Genomic DNA, 22,482 nt, shown 5'->3' on the forward strand with positions numbered 1-22,482 from the left:
ACATCCTCAAAGTGAAGGGAAGGGGAGGAAGAAATGGTTATATTAATATTAAACAAAATAGACTGCAAAATAAGGATTACTACTACTTATGATTTCATGATGTTAAAAAAAAGAGTCAATACATTAGGAAGCAATGACAATTGTAAATGTGTATGTGCCAAATAAGAAATTTTTTTTTTTTTTGAGATGGAATCTTGCTCTGTCATCAAGGCTGGAGTGCAGTGGCACGATCTAGGCTCACTGCAACCTCTGCCTCCCAGGTGGAAGCTATCCTCCTACCTCAGCCTCCTGAGTAGCTGGGATTATAGGTGCCCACCAGGCTATTTTTGTATTTTTAGTAGAGACAAGGTTTCATCATGGTGGCGAGGCTGCTCTCGAACCCCCAACCTCAGGTGATCCACCCGCCTCGGCCTCCCAAAGTGCTGGGATTACAGGCGTGAGCCACTGTGCCCAGCCTGAAGTATAATTTTCATGGCATAAAATTCAGCTATTGTAAATGAGTTTTAGGACATTTATACAGCTGTGCAACTGTCACCACAATTCCATTTCAGAACACTTTCATCATCTGTTGGGAGGTTTTTGATAACAACTAATAAAAATAAAATATGGCTATTTTATCAAATAAGGCTGTTTCAATTTCCAGTTTTATTTTGTGTCAGATTTGGTAACTGTGTTTTTTGAGGAATTTGTTTATCTAACCTAAATTGTCATATTTATTGGCATACAGTTATCTGTAATACTCTCATTATTTAATTTTTTTGGTTTATTTTTTTTTTGAGGTTTTTTTTTTGTTTTGTTTTCTTGCCCTTGTTGCCCAGGCTGGAGTGCAATGGCACAATCTCGCCTCACTGCAACCTCTGCCTCCCAGGTTCAACTGATTCTCCTGCCTCAGCCTCCCGAGGAGCTGGAATTACAGGTGGCCCGCCACCACGCTTAGTTAATTTTTGTATTTTTAGTAAAGGCTTTTGCTGTGTTGGCCAGGCTGGTCTCAAACTTCTGACCTCGTCATCCGCCCGCCTTGGCCTCCCAAAGTGCTGGGATTACAGGTGTGAGCCACCGCGCCCCGCCTATTATTTTTTAATTCTGTTGGAGACAATGATGTTTCTGGTGTCTTGCTCTGTCACCCAGGCTGGAGTGCAGTGGCATGATTATAGCTCACTGCAGCCTTGAACTCCTGGGCTCAAGCCATCCTCCAGCCTCAGCCTCCCAAAGTGCTAGGATTATAGGTGTGAGCCACCATTCCCGGCCTATTTTTAAAATATCTAACTGTAGTGATCCTCTTTTTCATTACTGATGCTGGTTGGTGACATTAGTGTTGATGTCTTTTTTTCTCCATCAGCCTTACTAGGAGTTCATCAATTTAGTTAATCTTTTTAAAGAGCCATCTTTTAGCTTTGTTGATTTTCTCTATTTGTTTTCTATTTCATTGATTTCTGTTCCTCTTTACTGTTGCTTTTCTCTCACTTAAGATATTTAATTTACTTTTTTTTTTTTTTTTTTTTTTGAGACGGAGTCTCGCTCTGTTGCCCAGGCTGGAGTGCAGTGGCCGGATCTCAGCTCACTGCAAGCTCCACCTCCCGGGTTTACGCCATTCTCCCGCCTCAGCCTCCCGAGTAGCTGGGACTACAGGCGCCGCCACCACGCCCGGCTAATTTTTTGTATTTTTTAGTAGAGATGGGGTTTCACCATGTTAGCCAGGATGGTCTCGATCTCCTGACCTCATGATCCGCCCGTCTCGGCCTCCCAAAGTGCTGGGATTACAGGCTTGAGCCACCGCGCCCGGCCTTAATTTACTCTTATTTTTCTACCTTCTTAAGGGGGATATTTATTTATTTATTTATTTATGAGACAGAGTCTGTAATCCCAGCACTTTGGGAGGCTGAGGCAGATGAATCACTTGAGGTCAGGAGTTTGAGAACAGCCTGGCCAACATGGTGAAACCCTGTCTCTACTAAAAATATAATAATCAGCCAGGCATGGTGGCAGGTGCCTATAATCCCAGCTAGTTGGGAGGCTGAGGCTGATGTGCCTTGAGGTCATTGCTTGTTCCACCACTTCACCGTGACTCCATCTTTTTATCACTATGAATGATGTTATAATAAACATCATTGTGGTGGGGGGGACTTTCCCCACAAGGAAAACTTCTGGACCAATTTCACTGGTGAATTATTTCAAACATTTAAAAAAGAAGTACTCTTACACAAACTTTTTCAGGAAAAAAGGAGGAATGAACACTTCCCAACTTGTTCTGTTAGGCCTGAAAAACTTTATACCAAAATCTAACAAAACATTTTTTTTTAAAGACAGAGTCTCACTCTGTTGCCCAGGTTGTGGTGCAATCTCGGCTCACCGCAACCTCCGCCTTCGGGATTCAAGCCATTCTTGTGCCTCAGCCTCCTGAGTAACTGGGATTACTGGCATGTACTACCACACCCAACTAATTTTTGTAGTTTTGGTAGAACAGAGTTTTGCCATGTTGGCCAGGCTAGTCTCAAACTCCTGGCCTCAAATTATCCACCCATCTCAGCCTCTGAAAGTGCTGGGAATACAGGTGTGAGCCACTGCACCCAGCCGCAAAACCTAATAAAGACTTTTTTTCTTTTTCTCTTTTTCTTTTTTGAGACAGGGTCTTACTCTGTTGCCCAGGCTGGAGTGCAGTGGTGTAATCACTGCTTACTGCAGCCTTGACCTCCTGATCTCAAGCCATCCTCCCACCTCAGCCTTCCAGGTGGCTGGGACCACAGGTGTCTGCCACCATGCCCAGCTGTTTTTTATTTGTAGAAACAAGGTCTCGTCTTGTCCAGGCTGGTCTCAAACTCCTGGGCTTAAGCCATCCTCCCACCTCAGCCTCCCAATGTGCTGGGATTAAAGGTGTGAGACAACTCACCTAACTCCCTAACAAAGACTTTTATATAGTAAGAAAAGTATAGGCCAAGCATGGTAGCTCACGCCTGTAATCCCAACACTTTGGGAGGCCAAGTCTGGCAGACTGCCTGAGGTCAAGAGTTCAAGACCAGCCTGGCCAACATGGCAAAACCCCATCTTTACTAAAAATACAAAAATTAGCCAGGCATGGTGGTGCGCGCCTGTAATCCCAGCTACTTGGGAGGCTGAGGCAGGAGAATTGCTTGAGGCAGAGGTTGCAGAGAGCTAAGATCACACCACCGCGCTCTAGCCTGTGCCGCACAGTGAAACTCCATCACGGAAGGAAAAAAAGTAACCCTTATGAGTACAAATACAAAAATACTTGACAAAATACTATCAAATCCAGCAATATGTAAAACTGATCGCATGTTATGACTAAGTGGGGAATCCCAGTTATACTGGGAATGCAAGGTTGAGTTATTATTCAAAAATGAATAATTTTTGCCACAAAGCCCAGCTAATTTTTTGTATTTTTAGTAGAGACGGGGTTTCACTGTTGTTAGCCAGGATGGTGTTGATCTCCTGACCTCATCATCTGCCCGCCTCGGCCTCCCAAAGTGCTGGAATTACAGGTGTGAGCCATCGCGCTCAGCCTTTTTTTTTTTTTTTTTTTTTGAGACAGGTTCTCACTCTATCACCCAGGCTGGAGTGCAGCTGCATGATCTTGCCTCACTGAAGTCTCCACCCCCGAGGCTCAAGCAATCCTCCCACCTCAGCCTCCCAAGCAGCTGCGACTACAGGTGTGTGCCACTACACCTGGCTAATTTTTGTATTTTCAGTCAAGATGTAGTTTCACCATGTTGTCCAGGCTGGTCTTGAACTCCTGGGCTCATGTGATCAGCCCACTTCAGCCTCTTAAAGTGCTGTGATTACAGGCGTGACACACTGTGCCCAGTTGGTTTTATTTTTTAATAGAATTAATGAGCTATACTCCTAGAATCCTCACAGGAAAAAAAAAAAATGAGCTGATTCTAAAATGTATATGGATGTATAGAGGACCTAGAGTAGGCAAAATTGTCTTTAAAAACATGAAGAGGCCGGCCATGGTACCTCACGCCTATAATCCCAGCACTTTGGGAGGCCAAGGCAGGTGGATCACCTGAGGTCAAGAGTTTGAGACCAGCCCGACCAACATGGTGAATCCCTGTCTCAACTAAAAATACAAAAATTAGCTGGACGTGGTGGTGGGTGCCTGCAATCCCAGCTACTCAGCAGGCTGAGGCAGGAGAATTGCTTGAAACCAGAAGTCGGAGATTACACCATTCCGCTCCAGCCTGGGCGACAGAACGAGACTCTGTCTCAAAAAAAAAAAAGAAGAAGAAAGACTTTTAATATCTAACTTCAACATTTACTTTTGAGCTACATTAATCAAAACAGTATAGTATTGGCATAATGACAGTCAAAAAGGGCAATGAAACAGAATAGAGAGTCCAAAACAGACCTACACTTTTGCAGTCAATTAGCTTTCGGCAAAATAATCCACTGAGGGCAAAGAAAGTCTTTTTTTTAACAAATGATACTGGAACAACTGGATATTCATTTGGGGAAAAAAAAAAATGATGCTTGATCCCTACCGCTCACCATTCACAAAAATTAATTTAAGATGGATCACAGATCTAAATGTAAAAAGTTAAAATGATAAAGATTTTTAGAAAAAAATACAGGAGAATATATTCACAACCTGTAAATAGGCAAAAATTTATTCTAAGACAGAAAGCAAAAAACAGTAACCACAAAAAATTCCATAAATGGGACTTCACTGACATAAAACACTTCAGCACATGAAAAGATGCCATAAAGAAAATGGATAAGCAAACCACAGACTTGGAGAAACTACCTGTAAAACACATCTGATAAAAGACGTCTATACAGAATATATACAGAACTCCTAAATTCAATAAAAAAGCAAACAGCCTAATGTTTTAAATTATTTTTTCTTTTTTTCTCCCTTAGGATAGCTTGTTTCTTAAGGTATAAATTTTTTAAGGGGCAAAAACTTGGACAGGCAGTTCATAAATGAAGATACATGAATGGCCAGTAAGTACATGATCAAGTGTTCATCATTAGTCATCAGGGAAGTAGAAACTAAAACTAGCAGGAGATAATCCATACAATCACCAGAATGGCTTAAACTTAAAAGAATAACAACATCAAATGCTGGAGAGAATAGGGAGCAACTGGAACTTTCATTCTTCGCTGGTGGTAATATAAAAAGCTACAGGCCGGGCACAGTGGCTCACCCCTGTAATCCCAGCACTCTGGGAGGCCAAGGTGGGCGGATCATGAGGTCAGGAGATGGAGACCATCCTGGCTAACATGGTGAAACCCCGTCTCTACTAAAAAATAAAAATAAAAAAAATTAGCCAGGCCTGGTGGCGGGCAACCTCTGCTCCCAGCTACTCGAGAGGCTGAGGCAAGAGAATGGCATAAACCCAGGAGTTGGAGCTTGCAGTGAGCCGAGATAGCCAGCCTGGGCGACAGAGGGAGACTCTGTCTCAAAAAAATAATAAAATAAAAAAAAAATAAAAAGCTACAATCCCTTTGAGAAAAGGCTTGTCAGTTTCTTATAAAGTCAAACATATACCTACCCTTTGACCCAGTGATTCTGTTTCTAGGTAACTGCCTAAGAAAAAATAAAAACATACAAAAAATTAGCCAGGTGTGGTGGTACACGCCTGTAGTCCCAGCTACTCTGGAGGCTGAGGCAGGAGAATCGCTTGAACCCGGGAGGAGGAGGTTGTAGTGAGCTGAGATCATGCCAATGCACTCCAGCCTGGGCAACAAGAGCGAAACTCCATCTCAAAAAAAAAAAAAAAAAGAAAGAAAAAATGAAAACATATATGCACAAGTAGAATTTCTATATTTCTTTAGTTGTTTTTTTTGAGACAGGGTCTTGCTCTGTCACCTAGGCTGGAGTGCAGTGGTGTGATCATGGCTCATTGCAGCCTCAACTTCCCAGGCTCAAGCAATGCTCCCATCTCAGCCTCTCAAGTAGCTAGGACTACAGGAGCGAGCCACCATGCCCCGGTCTTTTTTTTTTTTTTTTCTGTAGAGAAAAAAAACATACTAAAAGTCTTTCTTCATAAGACATACAGACCAGGCTGTATGTCGCCCAGCCTGGTCTCAAACTCCTGGGCTCAAGCAATCCTTGCGCCTCAGCTTCCCAAAGTGCTGGGATTACAGAAGCAAGCCACCACACCCAGCCTAAGAATTCGAATTTCATAGCAGCTTTATTCATGGAAGCCCAAAGCTGGAAACTATCAAAAAGTCCATTAACAGGAAAATGGATAAAGAAATTGTGTTGTAGTCACAGATTGTAATGAATGTTGCTCAACATTAAAAAGGCATAAACTGGCCAGGTGCGGTAGCTCACATCTATAATCCCAGCACTTTGGGAGGCCGAAGCGGGTGGATCACCTGAGGTCAGGAGTTCAAGACCAGCCTGTCCAATGAAACCCCGTCTCTACTAAAAATATAAAAATGAGCTGGGTGTGGTGGCACAGACCTGTAGTCCCAGCTACTCAGGAGGCTGAGGCAGGAGAACTGCGTGAACCTGGGAGGCAGAGGTTGCAGTGAGCTGAGATTGCACCACTGCACTCCAGCCTGAGCAACAGAGCAAGACTCCATCTCAAAAAAAAAAAAAAAAAAAGAGATTAAAACTACTGAATAACAGTCACGATAAATCTCAAAGACATGATGCTGAGTGAAAGGAGATGGACACAAGAGCACATGCTAGTGATTGCCTGGGATGGCAGCGGGAAACTGAAAAGGAACAAGGAAGAACTTTCTACGGTTCTTTGTTCACATATTGATTACTCGAGAATATCCATTTGCCAAAACTGTACAGATAAACAATGTGCACTTCAAAGTATACAAATTTTACCTTTAAAAAACTGTATAATGTTATAGATTGCATGTTTGTGTCCTCTAAAATTCACACGTTGAAACCCTAAACTCCCAGTGGGATGATATGAGGAGGCGGGGCTTTTGAGAGGTAATTCGAGCACATGGCATTAGTGGCTCTAAGAAATGCCAGAAAGACTCTAGAGAACGTGTGTCCTCTCTCTCTCTCTGCTATCTGTCATTTGAGGACAAAGCAAGAAGATGGCCACCTGCAAATCCTAAAGCAAGCCCTCGCCAGACACCAGACCTGTCTGCCAGCACCTTAATCTTGCACTTATCACCCTCCAGAACTGTAATAAATAAATGTCTGCTGTTTAAGCCACACAGAATACAGTATAATTTGTTATGGCAGCCCAAACTATATGGAGACATAGCATAATGACCAAGTAGAGGAAGGACACTGGGTGGAGGCATACATCAAATAAAAATCGCAGGCTTGCTGATTCTGGCTGCTGGATACCTAGGGTTACTGTTCATTTTGTGTATGTTTGAGGTTTTTCATATTATATTCTTTTAAGTAAAAAAAAAAAAAAAAAGGCTTTTAGAGAGACTCATAAATTCCTTGCCTTTCTTTTTTTCTGTTTTTTTTTGAGATGGAGTATCGCTCTGTCACCCAGGCTGGAGTACAGTGGCGCGATGTTGGCTCACTGAAAGCTCCGCCTCCCAGGTTCACGCCATTCTCCTGCCTCAGCCTCTTGAGTAGCTGGGACTACAGGCGCCCACCACCACATCCGGCTGATTTTTTATATTTTTAGTGGAGACAGGGTTTCACCATGTTAGCCAGGATGGTCTCGATCTACTGACCTCGTGATCCGCCTGCCTCGGCCTCCCAAAGTGCTGGGATTACAGGCGTGAGCCACCGCGCCCGGCCCTTTGTTTTTATCTATAACCTTACACAGCAGACTTTTTGTTTTTGTAAAAGTAATGTGAGGACTGCTTAGAGGTGTGACTTGAGAAAAACCATGTACCATATCTAGACCTGACAGTGGCATCAGCGTCTGCAGCTGGGAAGAACAGTGGGAAGATCACTGTATAGGAAGGACCTACACAGACTGGACTCAGACTGGGCTCCACGACGTGTAGGTAGCAATGGGCCGGGTGGGGAACTTGTTCTCTCAGAATTTCAATTCCCTAGACTGAAAGATGTAACAATGCATCTTCCTCCCAGGGCCCCAGTCAGGATTCAATGACATGCATATAATTCACCTAGTACTGTTCATGACACCAGATATGTAGTGAACAACTGCGGTAATCTTACTATTATTATCATCTCACTTCCATCTCCAAAATAGTCTTCAAGCTCTCCTAACTTGTATTATCTGTTATGGAAAAACTGATTTACACAACAAGTTGCTTTTTACGGTATGCCAGCACTGCACTAAGTGCTTCATCTGCATTATTTAATTTGACCCTCACAACAACCTTACGGGGTAGATAACTGTGGTTATCCCCATTGTATAAATAAACAGAGGCACGGAGAAATTATGGAATTGTTCAAGATCGCATTAACTAAAGTGGAAGAACTGCTAGTTCTGACCTTTAGAGTCGGAGCTAGTTACGCTATGCTGAACCCCAGGTTTAGCAGACTTGTGCCAATGTCACCGCCTCGGGGCACAAAGGGAGATCCCGCAAATACCAAGACTACGTTTTTTTTTTTTTTAAGAGACTCACTCCATTTCTTCTATTTCTATAGGAAAAATATAGACTAAAAGCATAGCAAAAGAGAACCATTTTTTGTTGTTGTTTTTGAGACAGAGTCTTGCTCTATTGCCCAGGCTGGAGTGCAGTGGCACAATCATGGCTCACTGCAACCTCAACCTCCAGGACTCAAGCAATCCTCCCACTTCACTCTCCTGAGTAGCCAGCGCTACAGGCACCACCAATGCCCAGCTAATTTTTTTATTTCTTTTTTTGGTAGAACGGGGTTTTGGCATGTTGCCCAGGCTGGTCTTGAACTTCCAGGCTCAACTGATCCGCCCACCTTGGCCTCCCAAAGTGCTGGGATTACAGGTGTCAGCCACTGTGCCCAAAGAGAGCCTATTCTTCATTGTGTACTTTTGGCGAGTGTTGGTGGAGGAAAATTCTGAGGAGATACCAGAAAAGATACCAAAAGGACTCAGTTCTGTTGAGGCCTCAGGCAAGTAACTAACCTTCTTATCCCTAACTAAGGCCTTCAGCGACTCAAAAGGCAAACAACGCTCAGGAGTGAAAGTGCCCTCCCTGCCACAGTACTAATCCATTATGTGTATTTTTTTTACCTTTACCTTTCTTTAACTTCACATTAACTAAGATTACTGCAAAAGCTATCCATTTCTATTTGAATTAAAGCAGAGGAAAGGAGCAGAAGTAACACTGGAGGGGCTAGGGGTCAGACGCTCCAAATACCAACCTCGTGCTGCCCAAGTGACTCAGTGCGACTTTCTGCTACTAATGCTTCACATTCCTCACACCACCCACACAGCTGTGCAAGGCGACTCTGAGGATTCATTTACACAATGATAAGTAAGCAGAAACGGATTTGTGTGTGTGTGCAGTTACCTAACGGACATGGTTTCCTGGTGGTGAGGCACATCCTGGATCTGCTTTCTGCCAAATCCCTTACACACCAAAAGTGCCTGGTCCAGCGGAATTTTGGCTTCCTTGTCGAGGAAGGCAGAGTGAGACAGGGTCTCACTCTGTCGCCCAGGCTGGAGTTCAGTGGCACAAACACACCTCACTGCAGCTTCACCTCCTTCCTGGATTCAAGAGATCCTCCCACTTCAGCCTCCCAAGTAGCTGGGACCACAGGCACACACTACCGCGCCCGGTTGATTTTTTTTATTTTTTTGTAGAGACAGAGTTTCCCTTTGCTGCCCAGGCTGGTCTCAAACTCCTGGGCTCAAGCGATTCTCCCACCTTGGCCTTCCAACGTGCTGGGATTACAAGGCATGAGCCACCATGCCGGGCCAACCTATGGGATGTGTTCTAATCAACTGCTTTTGAAGTTAAAGGCAAAGAACATAAATTGTTTCTGAAATACAACAAATGATTGTGCATACAGTAAGGAAGGCCATCATCCACTGCACATTTACCATATGCCCCACCTTGTTAGTTTTCTGTTCATTCCTTTGCTTAGTCCTCAAGCACTCATGACAAGGAAGACAAGATTCAGGTGGACCAGGCACTTTTAGTGTGTGAGGACTCTGGCAGATGGCAGACTCAGGATGTGCTTCACCGGGAAACCATGTCCCTTAGGTAACCGCACAATCTTCCCAGGGGCTGAGGAGGTATGAGAGGGAACTTCAATAAACTGAGCATTCTTGACCCATTAGAGAACTGCTGCTTAGAACATTCTATACTTATTTGAAAGAGGCTGGACCCAGGACTGTAATCCTAGCACTTTGGGAGGCCAAGGCAAGTGGATCACTTTGAGCTCAGGAGTTCGAGACCAGCCACAACATGGAGAGACCCTGTCTCTACAAAAATACAAAAATTAGGCTGGGCACGGTGGCTCACACCTGTAATCCCTGCACTTTGGGAGGCCAAGGTGGGCAGATCACTTGAGGTCAGGAGTCCGAGACCAGGCTGGCCAACATGATGAAACCCCGTCTCTACTAAAAATGTAAAAATTTGGCTGGGCGCGGTGGCTCAAGCCTGTAATCCCAGTACTTTGGGAGGCCGAGACGGGCGGATCACGAGGTCAGGAGATCGAGACCATACTGGCTAATATGGTGAAACCCCGTCTCTACTAAAAATTACAAAAAACTAGCCGGGCGAAGTGGCGGGCGCCTGTAGTCCCAGTTACTTGGGAGGCTGAGGCAGGAGAATGGCGTAAACCCGGGAGGCGGAGCTTGCAGTAAGCTGAGATCCGGCCACTGCACTCCAGCCTGGGCGACAGAGCAAGACTCCGTCTCAAAAAAAAAAAAAAAGTAAAAATTTGCCGAGTGCGGTGACGCACGCCTGTAGTCCCAGGCACTCGGGATGCTGAGGCAGGAGAATTGCTTGAACCCGGGAGGCAGAGGTTGCAGTGAGCCAAGATCATGCCACTGCACTCCAGCCTAGGTGACAATGTGAGACTCTGTCTCAAAAAAAAAAAATTACAAAAATTAGCTAGGCATTTGGTGGCTCACGCCTATAGTCCCAGTTACTCAGGAGGCTGAGTCTGGAGAATTGTTTGAGCCCCAGAAGCAGAGGTTGTAGTGAGCTGAGGTCACACCACCGCACTCTAGCCTGGGCGACAGACTGAGACCCTGACTCAAAAAAAAAAACAAAAAGCATCACACCCTACTGTTCAAAGTCCTGTACCAGCAACTTTGGGTCAAAGGTGGCTGTTTAAGGACGTCTGTTCTTGTTTTTTTAATTTTTGTAGAGATGGGGTCTTGCTATGTTGCCCAGGCTGATCCTGAACTCCTGCGTTCAAGCAATCCTCCTGCCTCAGCCTCCCAAGTAGCTGGAATTTCAGGTGTGAGCCACAGCACCCAGCTGTCTGCTCTTTAGATACGGGATCATCAGTACACTGTGCATCAAATTCTCTCTCATCAGTGGTTTACAAGTAAAGATGCAGTCAGGGAAAGAAAGAAACACAGCGAATGCAGAATGCGTAGAGAGGAAGAAGTGCTAGAAGAGAAGGAGCAGAACACCTGGTGGCTTCCGTCTTCCTAGTGACAGGTAAACTGCCAGATGCACTGGGCAGTGAAGAACAAGGATTTGCCTTAGCAGAATCTGGGTTCACATCTGGCTCTGCCCACCCAGTGATCTAGAAAAAATGTCAAATTACCTCACATCTCTAAGCACCTATCCTCATGTACAAAACAAGGATAACTACCCCATCCAGATGTCATGAGGATGAAATTACTGTTCTTGGCCAGGTGGGTGGCTCACACCTATAATTCCAGCACTTTGGGAGGCTGAGGCAGGAAGATCACTTGAGCCCGGGAGTTTGAGGTCAGCTTGGGCAACACGGTGAGACCCCACCTCTATTTTTAAAGTTAACTAATTAATCAAAAAATGAAGGCTGGGTATAGTGGCTCAGGCTGAGCGTGATGGCTCAGGGTGGGCACGGTGACTCATGCCTATAATCCCTGCACTTACATTATATTAATATAATATTAATATATTAATTTATTCACAGTTAAATTGCAAGGACCTCTACTACATTTAGACTAAGGCTGCATTTACAGAAGTCCAACACATGGCCAGGCACAGTGGCTCATGCCTGTAATCCCAGCCCTTTGGGAGGCTAAGGCAGGCAGATACCTTGAGGTCAGGAGTTCGAGACTAGCCTGGGCAACAGGGTGAAACCCCGTCTCTACAAAAAACACAAAAATTAGCCAGGCGTGTGGTCTGCTCCTGTGGTCCCAGCTACTCAGAACACTGAGGTGGGAAGATCGCTTAAGCCTGGGAGGTGGAGGCTGCAGTGAGCTGAGATCGAGTCATTGCACTCCAGCCTGGATGACAGGGTGAGACCCTGTCTCAAACAAAACAAAACAAAACAAAAACAAACAAAATAAATGTGCTGGGCACAGTGGCTCACACCTGCAATCCCAGCACTTTGGGAGGCCAAGGCGGGCGGATCACTTAAGGCCAAGGAGTTCAAGACCAGCCTGGCCAACAAGGTAACACCTGATCTATACTTTAAAAAGATAATAATTAGCAGGGCTTGGTGGCACACACCTGCAGTTGCAGCTACTAGGAGGCTAAGTCACAAGAATCGCTTGAACTGAGGTGGCAGAGGTTGCAGTGAGCCAAGATTGCACCACTGCACTCCAGCCTGGGAGACAGAGTGAGATTCTGCCTCAAAAAAAAAAAAAAAAAAAAAAAAAATTAAATGGATCATAAAGGGTTCACTTCCAAGCTCTCTATCCTGTTCCATTGGTTGATATATCATTTTTTGTTTTTGTAATTAAAAAAAAAAAAGAAATCCAACACATATATAACTTTTAGGAACATACAGACTGTTTAAGATGAGACACACTTTTGAAACTTAAAAACTTTTTTGTGGTCATTCATCACTGATATTACAGTAAGACTGGATATGAGTAAACTCCAGTATGGTAAACATAACATTAGCACATAACCCTCACTGTCCAAAGAAATCTGACTGTATCTTACACTTTATTAAATTAATAAAGTTCCCTCCTAGTAGTAAGTCTCCATTATTGATTGAAACCTGGATGTGTGTTTGGTCCCAAGTGCATCTCTGGCAGCCTACCTTTCAAAGCGCTGCTTCATTTGTTTACATGCATAGTAGTTTCCATCTCTCAGGCTTTGCATCTTCATAACTTCAGAAAACGTTCCCTCTCCTATTTTGCCAATTGCTTTATAGTCTATAAATAAAAATGATTACAAAAATAAAATGTTATTTATGCATATATTTGTATTCACTTCCAGACAGCAAACTTTTAATCTATAACGTAATTTAACAGCAATATACTGAGAATTGTTTCTCCTATCTTTGTAAGGTTTAGTGGTCCCCTCAACTTTAGGGGAAGTTGGAACAAAGCATCATTTCCTCCCAGTCTGTGCCCTCCCTTGGATAGCAGGAACCACCTTCCCTGGATCCTGGCCAGTGAGGAGAGGCTCAGCTACCCTACAAGACTCAGAAAGCAGAGGAGCAGCAGAGATGGGATTCTTCCAGCAGGGGTGGGCATGGGCGTGGGCGTAGGCTCTGGGCTGATGTCACATTGCACCAGCAGCCTCTAAGAACTCTCCTGAAATTCACCTTCCCTGGTCCTACAGAGGGCCCAGCTGATCTGCAACAGTTTCCTACAATTCTTTTACTTCCTAATTTTCTGAAAGCTAACAGTAACTTTCCCTGGCCCTGCTGCCACCACATCACCCCCAGCCCTGATAATGGTTTTGTAAGCCTCTAGTTTACTATGTTAAATGCCTTCCTGCTTGAAATACCTAGGGTAGTTTCCATTTTCCTGACCAAACCCTGACTGACAACAAATGAGCACCTTGATGTGGGCTGCTGCTGTGAACAAAAATCTAAAATATGTGAGTTTGGCTTATTGGTCAGGTGGCAAAATGCTAGAGAGCCTGGCATATATCATGATGAAATATTGCCCGCTTAAAGGAATGCCTGTAGTCACTGCTGCCTTTCATAGATCCACTGCCTGCGGAGCCTGCTGGCCTAGGGAAAGTGGTGGGAAGAGTCAGAATGATGGAGTATGCTAATTACTACTGACTGCCTTAGCAAGCTATTTCAAGACAAAGGTAAGTACAGGCAAGAATGGCTATACCACTTTTTAAGCAGAAATGGAAAGAATAAGTAAAGTCTAGAGAGCAAAAGTCTCACCAGTTGTAAAAGTTTCTACAGCCCAAATAATAGGAGAGTAAGACTGCAAAAACATTGGCAAAGAATAGCCCGCGAGCCTTCTCCGTTGAACAAATGGCTCATCTTCGCAGCAGAGATCACAGGAAGGCAGTTACAACCTCCAGGCATTTGTTTTAGAAAGCTTCAAGGAAGCTCCTGTAAATTGAGACCCAGAAGCATATGAGCGAGGCCGCACAGAAATAAGGCAGGCTTGGGGCCAGACGTGGTAGCTGAGCCTGTAATCCCTGCACTTTAGGAGGCCGAGCCAGGCAGATCACCCACCTGAGGTCAGGAGTTCCAGACCAGCTTGGCCAAATGCCGAAACCCTGTCTCCACTAAAAATACAAAAAATTAGCCAGGTGTGGTGGCATACACCTGTAGTCCCAGCTACTCGGGAAGGTGGGGCAGGAGAATTGCTCGAACCCGGGAGGTGGAGGTTGCAGTAAGTCAAGATCACACCACTGCACTCCTGCACTCCAACCTGGGCTACAGAGTGAGACGCCATCTCAAAAAAAAAAAAAAAAAAAAAAAAAGGCCGGGCGCGGTGGCTCAAGCCTGTAATCCCAGCACTTTGGGAGGCCGAGACGGGCGGATCACGAGGCCAGGAGATCGAGACCATCCTGGCTAACACAGTGAAACCCCGTCTCTACTAAAAAAATACAAAAAACTAGCCGGGCGAGGTGGCGGGCGCCTATAGTCCCAGCTACTCGGGAGGCTGAGGCAGGAGAATGACGTAAACCCGGGAGGCGGAGCTTGCAGTGAGCTGAGATCCGGCCACTGTACTCCAGCCCGGGCGACAGAGTGAGACTCTGTCTCAAAAAAAAAAAAAAAAAAAAAAAAAAAACGCAGACTAGAGAGAGAGATCTCTAGCAGAACCTTGGGTGTGGGGCTGACCAGAAGCAAACAGACCAGAAATCTTCAAACATCACTTAGACTGCAGCAGAAAAAAGCCTAGAGTAAAAGAGGCCTTCACTTCAGGCCCCAAACCCGCATCTGCACAAAGCAGATGGGATCTTGCTATGTTGCCCAGGCTGGCCTCAAACTCCTGGGCTCAAGCCTAAACTTCTACCTCAGCCTCCCAAGTGGCTAGCATGAGCCATTGCCCCCAGCTGACAGGGTTTCAAAATTGCAGCACTGAGCGTGGGCATCCTCTTCAGTATTCCTTTCCACATGCACATTTTGAATGCCTTGTCTGAATTCTGATTTGAACAAACCATCAGTAAAAAGGTATTCATTTTTCAGAAGTGATAATGGTTATGTCAAAACACAAAAAAATGTCCTTATCTGTTAGCAAAAAAATACAGAAGTATTTCCAGGTGAAAATGACATAATAGTTAGGATTTACTTTAAAATATCCCTGGCTGGGTGGTGGCTCATGCCTATAATCCCAGCGCTTTGGGAGGCCCAAGTGGGCAGAACACTTGAGGCCAGGAGTTTGAGACTAGCCTGGACAACATGGTGAAACCACGTCTCTCCTAAAAATACAAAAATTAGCTGGGTGTGGTGATGCACACCTGTAATCCCAGCTACCTGTAATCCCAGCTACTTGGGAGGCTGAGGAAGAAGAACTGCTTGAACCCCGAAGGCAGAGGTTGCAGTGAGCCGAGATGGCACCACTGCACTCCAGCTTGGGGGACAAGAGCAAAACTCTGTCTCAAAAAATAAAATAAAATAAAATACCCCTGTACATTCCCATTCACTACTGCTGAAATTATAAACTGACATAGTCTCTTTGGAGGGCAATTTGGCAGCACCTATTAAATCTTTAAGATGTGCATCCTCCAGCTGGGCGTAGTGGCTCACGTTTGTAATCCCAGCACTTTGGGAGGCCAAGGTGAGGATCACTTGAGCCCAGGAGCTCAAGGCCAAGTTAGGCAACATAGACCCCATCTCTACAAAAAATAATTAGCCAGACTCAATGGCACACGCCTGTCATCCCAGCTACCCAGGAGGCTGAAGTGGGAGGATCGCTTGAGCCCAGGAGTTTGAGGCTGCAGTGAGTAGGGACTGCACCACTATACACTAGCCTGGGCAACAGAGGGAGACCCTGTCTAAAAAAAAAAAACTTGCTCAAGTACATATGATAGGAAGATTAATGATTGCACCATTAATCAACACAGTAAAGCCGATAACCCAAATGGCCCCCATAGGGAACTGGATTAATATGGTTTACCTGTATAACAGAATATACTGTAAATATTTAAAATAATGGGTGGCAGGTGCCTGTAGTCCCAGCCACTCGAGAGGCTGACACAGGAGAATCACTTCAACCTGGGAGGTGGAGGCTGCAGTAAGCTGAGACTGCGCCACTACACTCCAGCTGGGCAACAAAGTGAGACTCCATCTCAAAAAAAAAATAACAACAACAACAACAATAATAATGTCCTTAAAAACTACACACACACACACGCACACACACACACACACGGAATTAACAGCGGCTCTGAGGGGTGAGGTTACAGGTGTCTCATTTTCTAAGATATTTTCCACAACGTTGTTTTTTGAAATAAGAGCGCTATTTTCACTATTTTATATCAAAATACCCAAAAAAGATGGTGGTGGGGAAAATGGTAAAATGTTGATCACTGCTGAAATTCGGTGATGGATTTATGAGGGTTCACTGGGCGCGGTGGCTCAGGCCTGTCATCCCAGCACTTTGGGAAGCCAAGACAGGCAGATTACCTGAGGTCAGGAGTTCGAGACCAGCCTGGCCAACATGGCTAAAATCCATCTCTACTACAAATACAAAACTTGGCCGGGCACAGTGGCACATGCCTGTAATCCCAGCACTTTGGGAGGCCGAGACAGGCGATCACAGGGTCAGGAGTTCAAGACCAGGCCAGCCTGACCAAGATGGTGAAACCCCATCCTACTAAAAATACAAAAATTAGCCGAGCGTGGTGGCGTGTGCCTGTAGTCCCAGCTACTCGGGAGGCTGAGACAGAAGAATCACTTGAACCCGGGAGGCGGAGGTTGCAGTGAGCCGAGATTGAGCCACTGCACTCCAGCCAAGACTACACAGCAAAACTCCGTCTCAAAAAAAAAAAAAAAAGAAAAAATTTATCTGGGCATGGTGGCACACACCTGTAATCTCAGCTACTCGGGAGGCTGAAGCGGGAGAATCACTTGAACCCGGGAGACGGAGGTTGCAGTGACCTGAGATCGTGCCACTGCACTCCAGCCTAGGCAATAGAGCAAGATTTCATCTCAAAAAAAAAAAAGATTTATGAGGGGTCACTCTATTTAATTTTCTATACTTCTGGCATGCTTGAAATTTTCCATAATAAAAACAAAACAAAACAAAAAATAAGGCCACTTGTGGTGACTCACACCTATAATCTCAGCACTTCGGGAGGCTGATGTGGGAGGACTGTTTGAGCTCAGGAGTTTGAGTCCAGCTTGGGCAATACAGTAAGACCCTATCTTTACAAACAATGACAAAAAAATTAAGTGAGCTAGGTGTGGTGGTGCGACTGCAAAGGGCAGGAGAGAAGAGGGGAGAGGAGCAGATGGACATGGCTCTAGACAGACCTAAGCCCCTCTGCAACAAACAACAAGCCTGTAAGTTTTACACATCGGACATTTTCTCTGGAGCAAAAGAGCGATCTTACCTAAACAGAAATGCAACTTACCCCTCCTGCCCAGGAACATCAAGTGTCTTTCCGAGGTCAGGGCTCCAGCCCATCTGCCTGGGCCTGGCCAGCAGAGATGGGTGGTCTTCCCTAGGAATTTCACCTGCACATGCACAGGGTCTGTTGGCTATTCTCATTTGCAATCCAAGTCCCTGCTGAATCCCAATGCTCTTTTTTTTTTCATTACTGTAGCAGAGTTTTAAACTATTTGGCTTGCCTTTTCTATGTTTTGCTATGTTTTACTTTAACTTATTTTACTTGTTTTTTACTTTTATTCGAATACTAGGAATGTCAATCACGTGCCAGAGCGGCCATGTTCTGTTACCACCCTTTTAAGCCACAACTCACTGGGGCAAGAAACGCAAACAGCAACCAATAAGGTGGTCAAGCTAAGCAGGTTCCACCCAGTAGGCAGAGAAGTAGACCACTAGCTCTCACAGGAAAATGAACTGATAAGTATGCAGAGAGTAAAGCTGTGAACAGTGTGACCAAAGCTGAAAAGTCATGAGAGAGTAAGAGGCTAAAGGGGGCCGGGCGCGGTGGCTCACGCCTGTAATCCCAGCACTTTGGGAGGCCGAGGCGGGCGGATCACAAGGTCAGGAGATCGAGACCACGGTGAAACCCCGTCTCTACTAAAAATACAAAAAATTAGCCGGGCGCGGTTGTGGGCGCCTGTAGTCCCAGCTACTCGGGAGGCTGAGGCAGGAGAATGGCGTGAACCCGGGAGGCGGAGCTTGCAGTGAGCCGAGATCGCGCCACTGCACTCCAGCCTGGGCTGGGCGACAGAGCGAGACTCTGTCTCAAAAAAACAAACAAACAAAAAAAAAAAACGAGGCTAAAGGGGCCATAAATGGGCTAAAAGTAAACAGGAGTTAAAGATAAGCAAGACAGATCTACTAAAGTTGAACACAGGCATACCCTCTGACCTAGAAATTCCATTTCTAGGTTAGATACCCAAGTGAAATATGTTCGCCCGACACAAGAATGTTCACGGAAGCACTGTTTTTAAAAACCCAAAATGATAAACAACAGTAGACTAGATGTGATGGTTAATACTGAGTGTCAACTTGATTGGATTGAAGGATGCAAAGTATTGATCCTGGTGTGTCTGTGAGGGTGTTGGCAAAGGAGGTTAACAGTTGAGTCAGTGGGTTAGGAAAGGCAGACCCACCCTTAATCTGGGTGGGCACCATCTAATCGGCTGCCAGTGCAGCCAAAATATAAAGCAGGCAGAACGGAAAAGACTAGACTGGCCTAGCCTCCCAGCCTACGTCTTTCTCCCGTGCTGGATGCTTCCTGCCCTTGAACATCGGAATCCAAGTTCCTCAGCTTTGGGACTCAGACGGGCTTCCTTGCTCCTCAGCCTGAAGACAGCCTATTGTGGGACTCTATGATTGTGTCAGTTAATACTCTTTAATACATTCCCCTTTATATACGTATCTATCCTATTAGTTCTGTCCCTCTAGAGAACACTAATATACTAGATAAATAAGTGCAGTATATCCACACAATGGTATACTATACAGTAATGAGAATAAACAAAGTACAACTACATAAGATATGGCTACATCTCACAAACATCACATTAAGCAAAAGAACCTAATTGTAAAGAGTTCACATTGTATGATTCCATTTATATAAAGTTCAAAAACATGCAAAACTAAATACAACCCACAGATAAAGGAAAATATCTGCAAATCATATATCTGATAAGAAACTTGTATCTAGAATATATAAATAAGTCTTATAACTCAATAATACAAAGTCAACCCAACTAAAAGGTGATCAAAGGATTTGGTAGACATTTCTCCAAAGACAACATAAAATTGACCAATAAGCTATGAAATGATGTTCAACATTATTAGTCATTAGGGAAAAGCAAGTCAAAACTATGATGAGATACCACTTCACACTCACTAGAATCAAAAAGATAGGTAACAAGTGTTGGTGAGGATGTGGAGACATTGGGACCCTCATACATTGCTGGCAGGAATGGAAAATGGTGCAGACACTATGAAAAACACTTTGGCAGTTCTTTGAGATGTTAAACAGAGTTACCATATGACCCAGCAATTCCACTCCTACATATATGCTCAAGAGAAACAAAAACGTATGTCCAAACAAAAACCTGTAAGTCAATGTTCACAGTAGCATTACTCATAATATCTCAAAGGTGGAAAGCACCAAAATGTCCATCAGTAGATGAAATGGATAAACAAAATGTGATCTATCCATACAATGGAATATTATTCAGCCATGAAAAGGAATGAAGTACTGAAACATGCTACAACATGGATGAACCTTGAGGACATTACGCTAAGTGAAAGAAATCAGGCACAAAATGCCACATATTATGTGATCCCTCTTATATGAAATGTCCAGATAAGCAAATCCATAGAGACAGAAAACAGATTCATAATTGTCTAGGGTTGGTGGAATGTGAGATAAATAAGGAGTAACCACTAATGGGTACAGGTTTCTTTTGGGGATGATGAAAATATTTTAACATTAGATTATAGTTACGGTTACACAACTCAGAAAATATACTTAAAACCACTGAACTGTATACCTTAAATGAGTGAAAATTATAGTACATATATTTCAATAACTCCATTAAAATGGACAACTCTGTGGTGTTGGAAATCAGAATAGTGGTTACCCTTGTGGGGTGAAGTGACCGAAATGGGCTGAAGGGGACATCAATGATACCAGGAATACTGTGCTTCTTGATCTGGAAGCAGGTTTCACGGGCATGTTCACTTCACCAACGTGTATACTTAAATATAAGTGCAGTGTTGTTTTGTTTTGTTTTGTTTTGTTTGAGACAGGGTCTCACTCCGTTGCCCAGGCTGGAGTGCAGTGGTGCAACCTCAGCTCCCTGCAACCTCTACCTTCCAGGCTCAAGCGACCATGCCACCTCAGCCTTCTGAGTAGCGGGGACTACAGGCACCCGCCACCATGCCCAGCTAATTGTTTTGCATTTTTTTAGAGACAGGATTTCACCATGTTGCCCAGGCTGGTCTCAAACTCCTCAGCACAAGGAATTCACCTGTCTTGGCCTCCCAAAGTGCTGGGATAACAGGCATGAGCTACCACGCTTGGTCAATTTGTGCAGTTTTCTGCATTATGTTATACTCTAATATAAAATTAGAAAAAACAAAACAAAACAGAGTTAGGAATAAGCAGGGAGTATAAGGAACAGAAATGACACACAGTGAAGAATATATTCTCATTAATGGCAGAATATGCATGTCTACAAATCCCTACTGCTGACATGCAAAACAAGCTGCTTTCAATACTATTCTAGTTCCTAAGAGGGCCAGTTCCCTCCTGCTCTCAGGTTTTCCTATTCTTAAGCTCCAGTTTTTTTTTTTCTTTTTTTTTTGAGACAGAGTCTCACTGTGTTGCCCAAATGATCTTGGCTCACTGCAACTTCCATCTCCCAAGTTCAAGAGATCCTCATGCCTCAGCCTCCCAAGTAGCTGGGATTACAGGTGTGTGTCACTATACCAAGCTAATTTTTGTATTTTTAGTAGAGACGGGGTTTCACCATGTTGGCCAGGCTGGTCTCAAACTCTTAACCTCAGGTAATCCACCCGCCTCAGCTTCCCACCTGCTTCACCCTCCCAAAGTGCTGGGATTATAGGCGTAAGCCACTGCACCCAGCCCTCAAGCTCCTTCTTTGTCAACGGTTATAATATGTCTCCATACTGTGAGGTATAAGGAGACTTACTGGTCCTTACAACTGAAACTAAAACAATTCCCTTAATGCGAACTAAATGATAAAGAACACCTCTTCAACAGTCTTCCTAACAAGGAGACTAGATTCTTTTTCTCCATGGTTAGCACGAGACATCCTCTTTTGGTCTCTCAAAACAGGTCTCCACCCTATTTCGGTGGCTTCCTCGTTCAAGATGAAAACCCTCTGGGAAGGGTTGACACTAACACAAGTATTAATTACTTGGTCCTGGAAACTTACAAGAAGCAGGAGACAAAATGCATTACACTTAGAGAAACAAACAAAAAAAAGACAGGGCACGGTGGCTCACGCCTATAATCCCAGTACTTTGGAAGGCTGAGGCGGGCGGATCATCTGAGGTCTGGAGTTCAAGACCAGCCTGACCAACATGGAGAAACCCCCCTCTACTAAAAATACAAAATTAGCCGGGTGTGGTGGTGCATGCCTGTAATCCCAGCTACTCAGGAAGGCTGAGGCAGGAGAATCGCTTGAACCCAGGAGGTGGAGGTTGTGGTGAGCCGAGACCACGCCACTGCACTCCAGCCTGGGCAAGAAGAGCGAAACTCAGTCTCAAAAAAAAAAAGAAAAACAAACAAACAAATAAAAATAGTAAAAACAAACAAAAAAGGCTTGGGGAATGGAATATTATTTTAGTGTTAAGACCACTCAATTTGTATATGCGTAAATTGGTACATTAAAACTCACAGCCTGAGACAGAGCCAAGTGTTACAACTGGTCTGTGTTATGAGCAAAAGAAAGGTGGTCTACTGCACCAGGACGGGCTGCTCTCCATTATTGCTTCCAGGAAAAACAACCTGAGGATGCTGAATCTCTAGACCAGCGTTTTCCAACTGAGTACTACAAAACACGGCGATCCCTGAACCCTAAAGGGTATTCCACAAAAGAGGGTTCCATAAGCAAATAAATTTAGGAAATACAGAGTTAAATACAGCAAAATGTGTTTGCAGAATTCCTCAACGCCTTTC

General features: G+C 44.4%; 1 protein-coding gene and 1 long non-coding RNA gene across 16 annotated transcripts in view; one reads left to right on the top strand and one right to left on the bottom strand.

Annotated features, from left to right (window-relative positions):
- MOK (MOK protein kinase) overlaps positions 1 to 22,482 on the bottom strand; it is an 85,422-nt gene that overhangs the window by 50,386 nt on the left and 12,554 nt on the right. For 14 of the 15 annotated variants that reach the window (XM_077941765.1, XM_077941764.1, XM_077941763.1 and 11 more), the window contains exon 2: positions 13,019 to 13,133. In XM_077941765.1, coding sequence (XP_077797891.1) covers positions 13,019 to 13,133 — 115 coding nt within the window. Of the gene's footprint in view, positions 1 to 5,513; positions 5,549 to 13,018; positions 13,134 to 22,482 lie in introns of all 15 variants that reach the window. The other variant, XM_077941769.1, reaches the window with a different exon arrangement.
- Positions 2,590 to 3,392, top strand: LOC144330427 (uncharacterized). Its single transcript, XR_013396587.1, has 2 exons — positions 2,590 to 2,728; positions 3,110 to 3,392. It is a non-coding gene; the product is annotated as an uncharacterized LOC144330427 (long non-coding RNA).

The sequence above is a fragment of the Macaca mulatta genome, chromosome 7 (assembly GCF_049350105.2).
Source record: "Macaca mulatta isolate MMU2019108-1 chromosome 7, T2T-MMU8v2.0, whole genome shotgun sequence".
Taxonomy (NCBI): Eukaryota; Metazoa; Chordata; class Mammalia; order Primates; family Cercopithecidae; genus Macaca; species Macaca mulatta.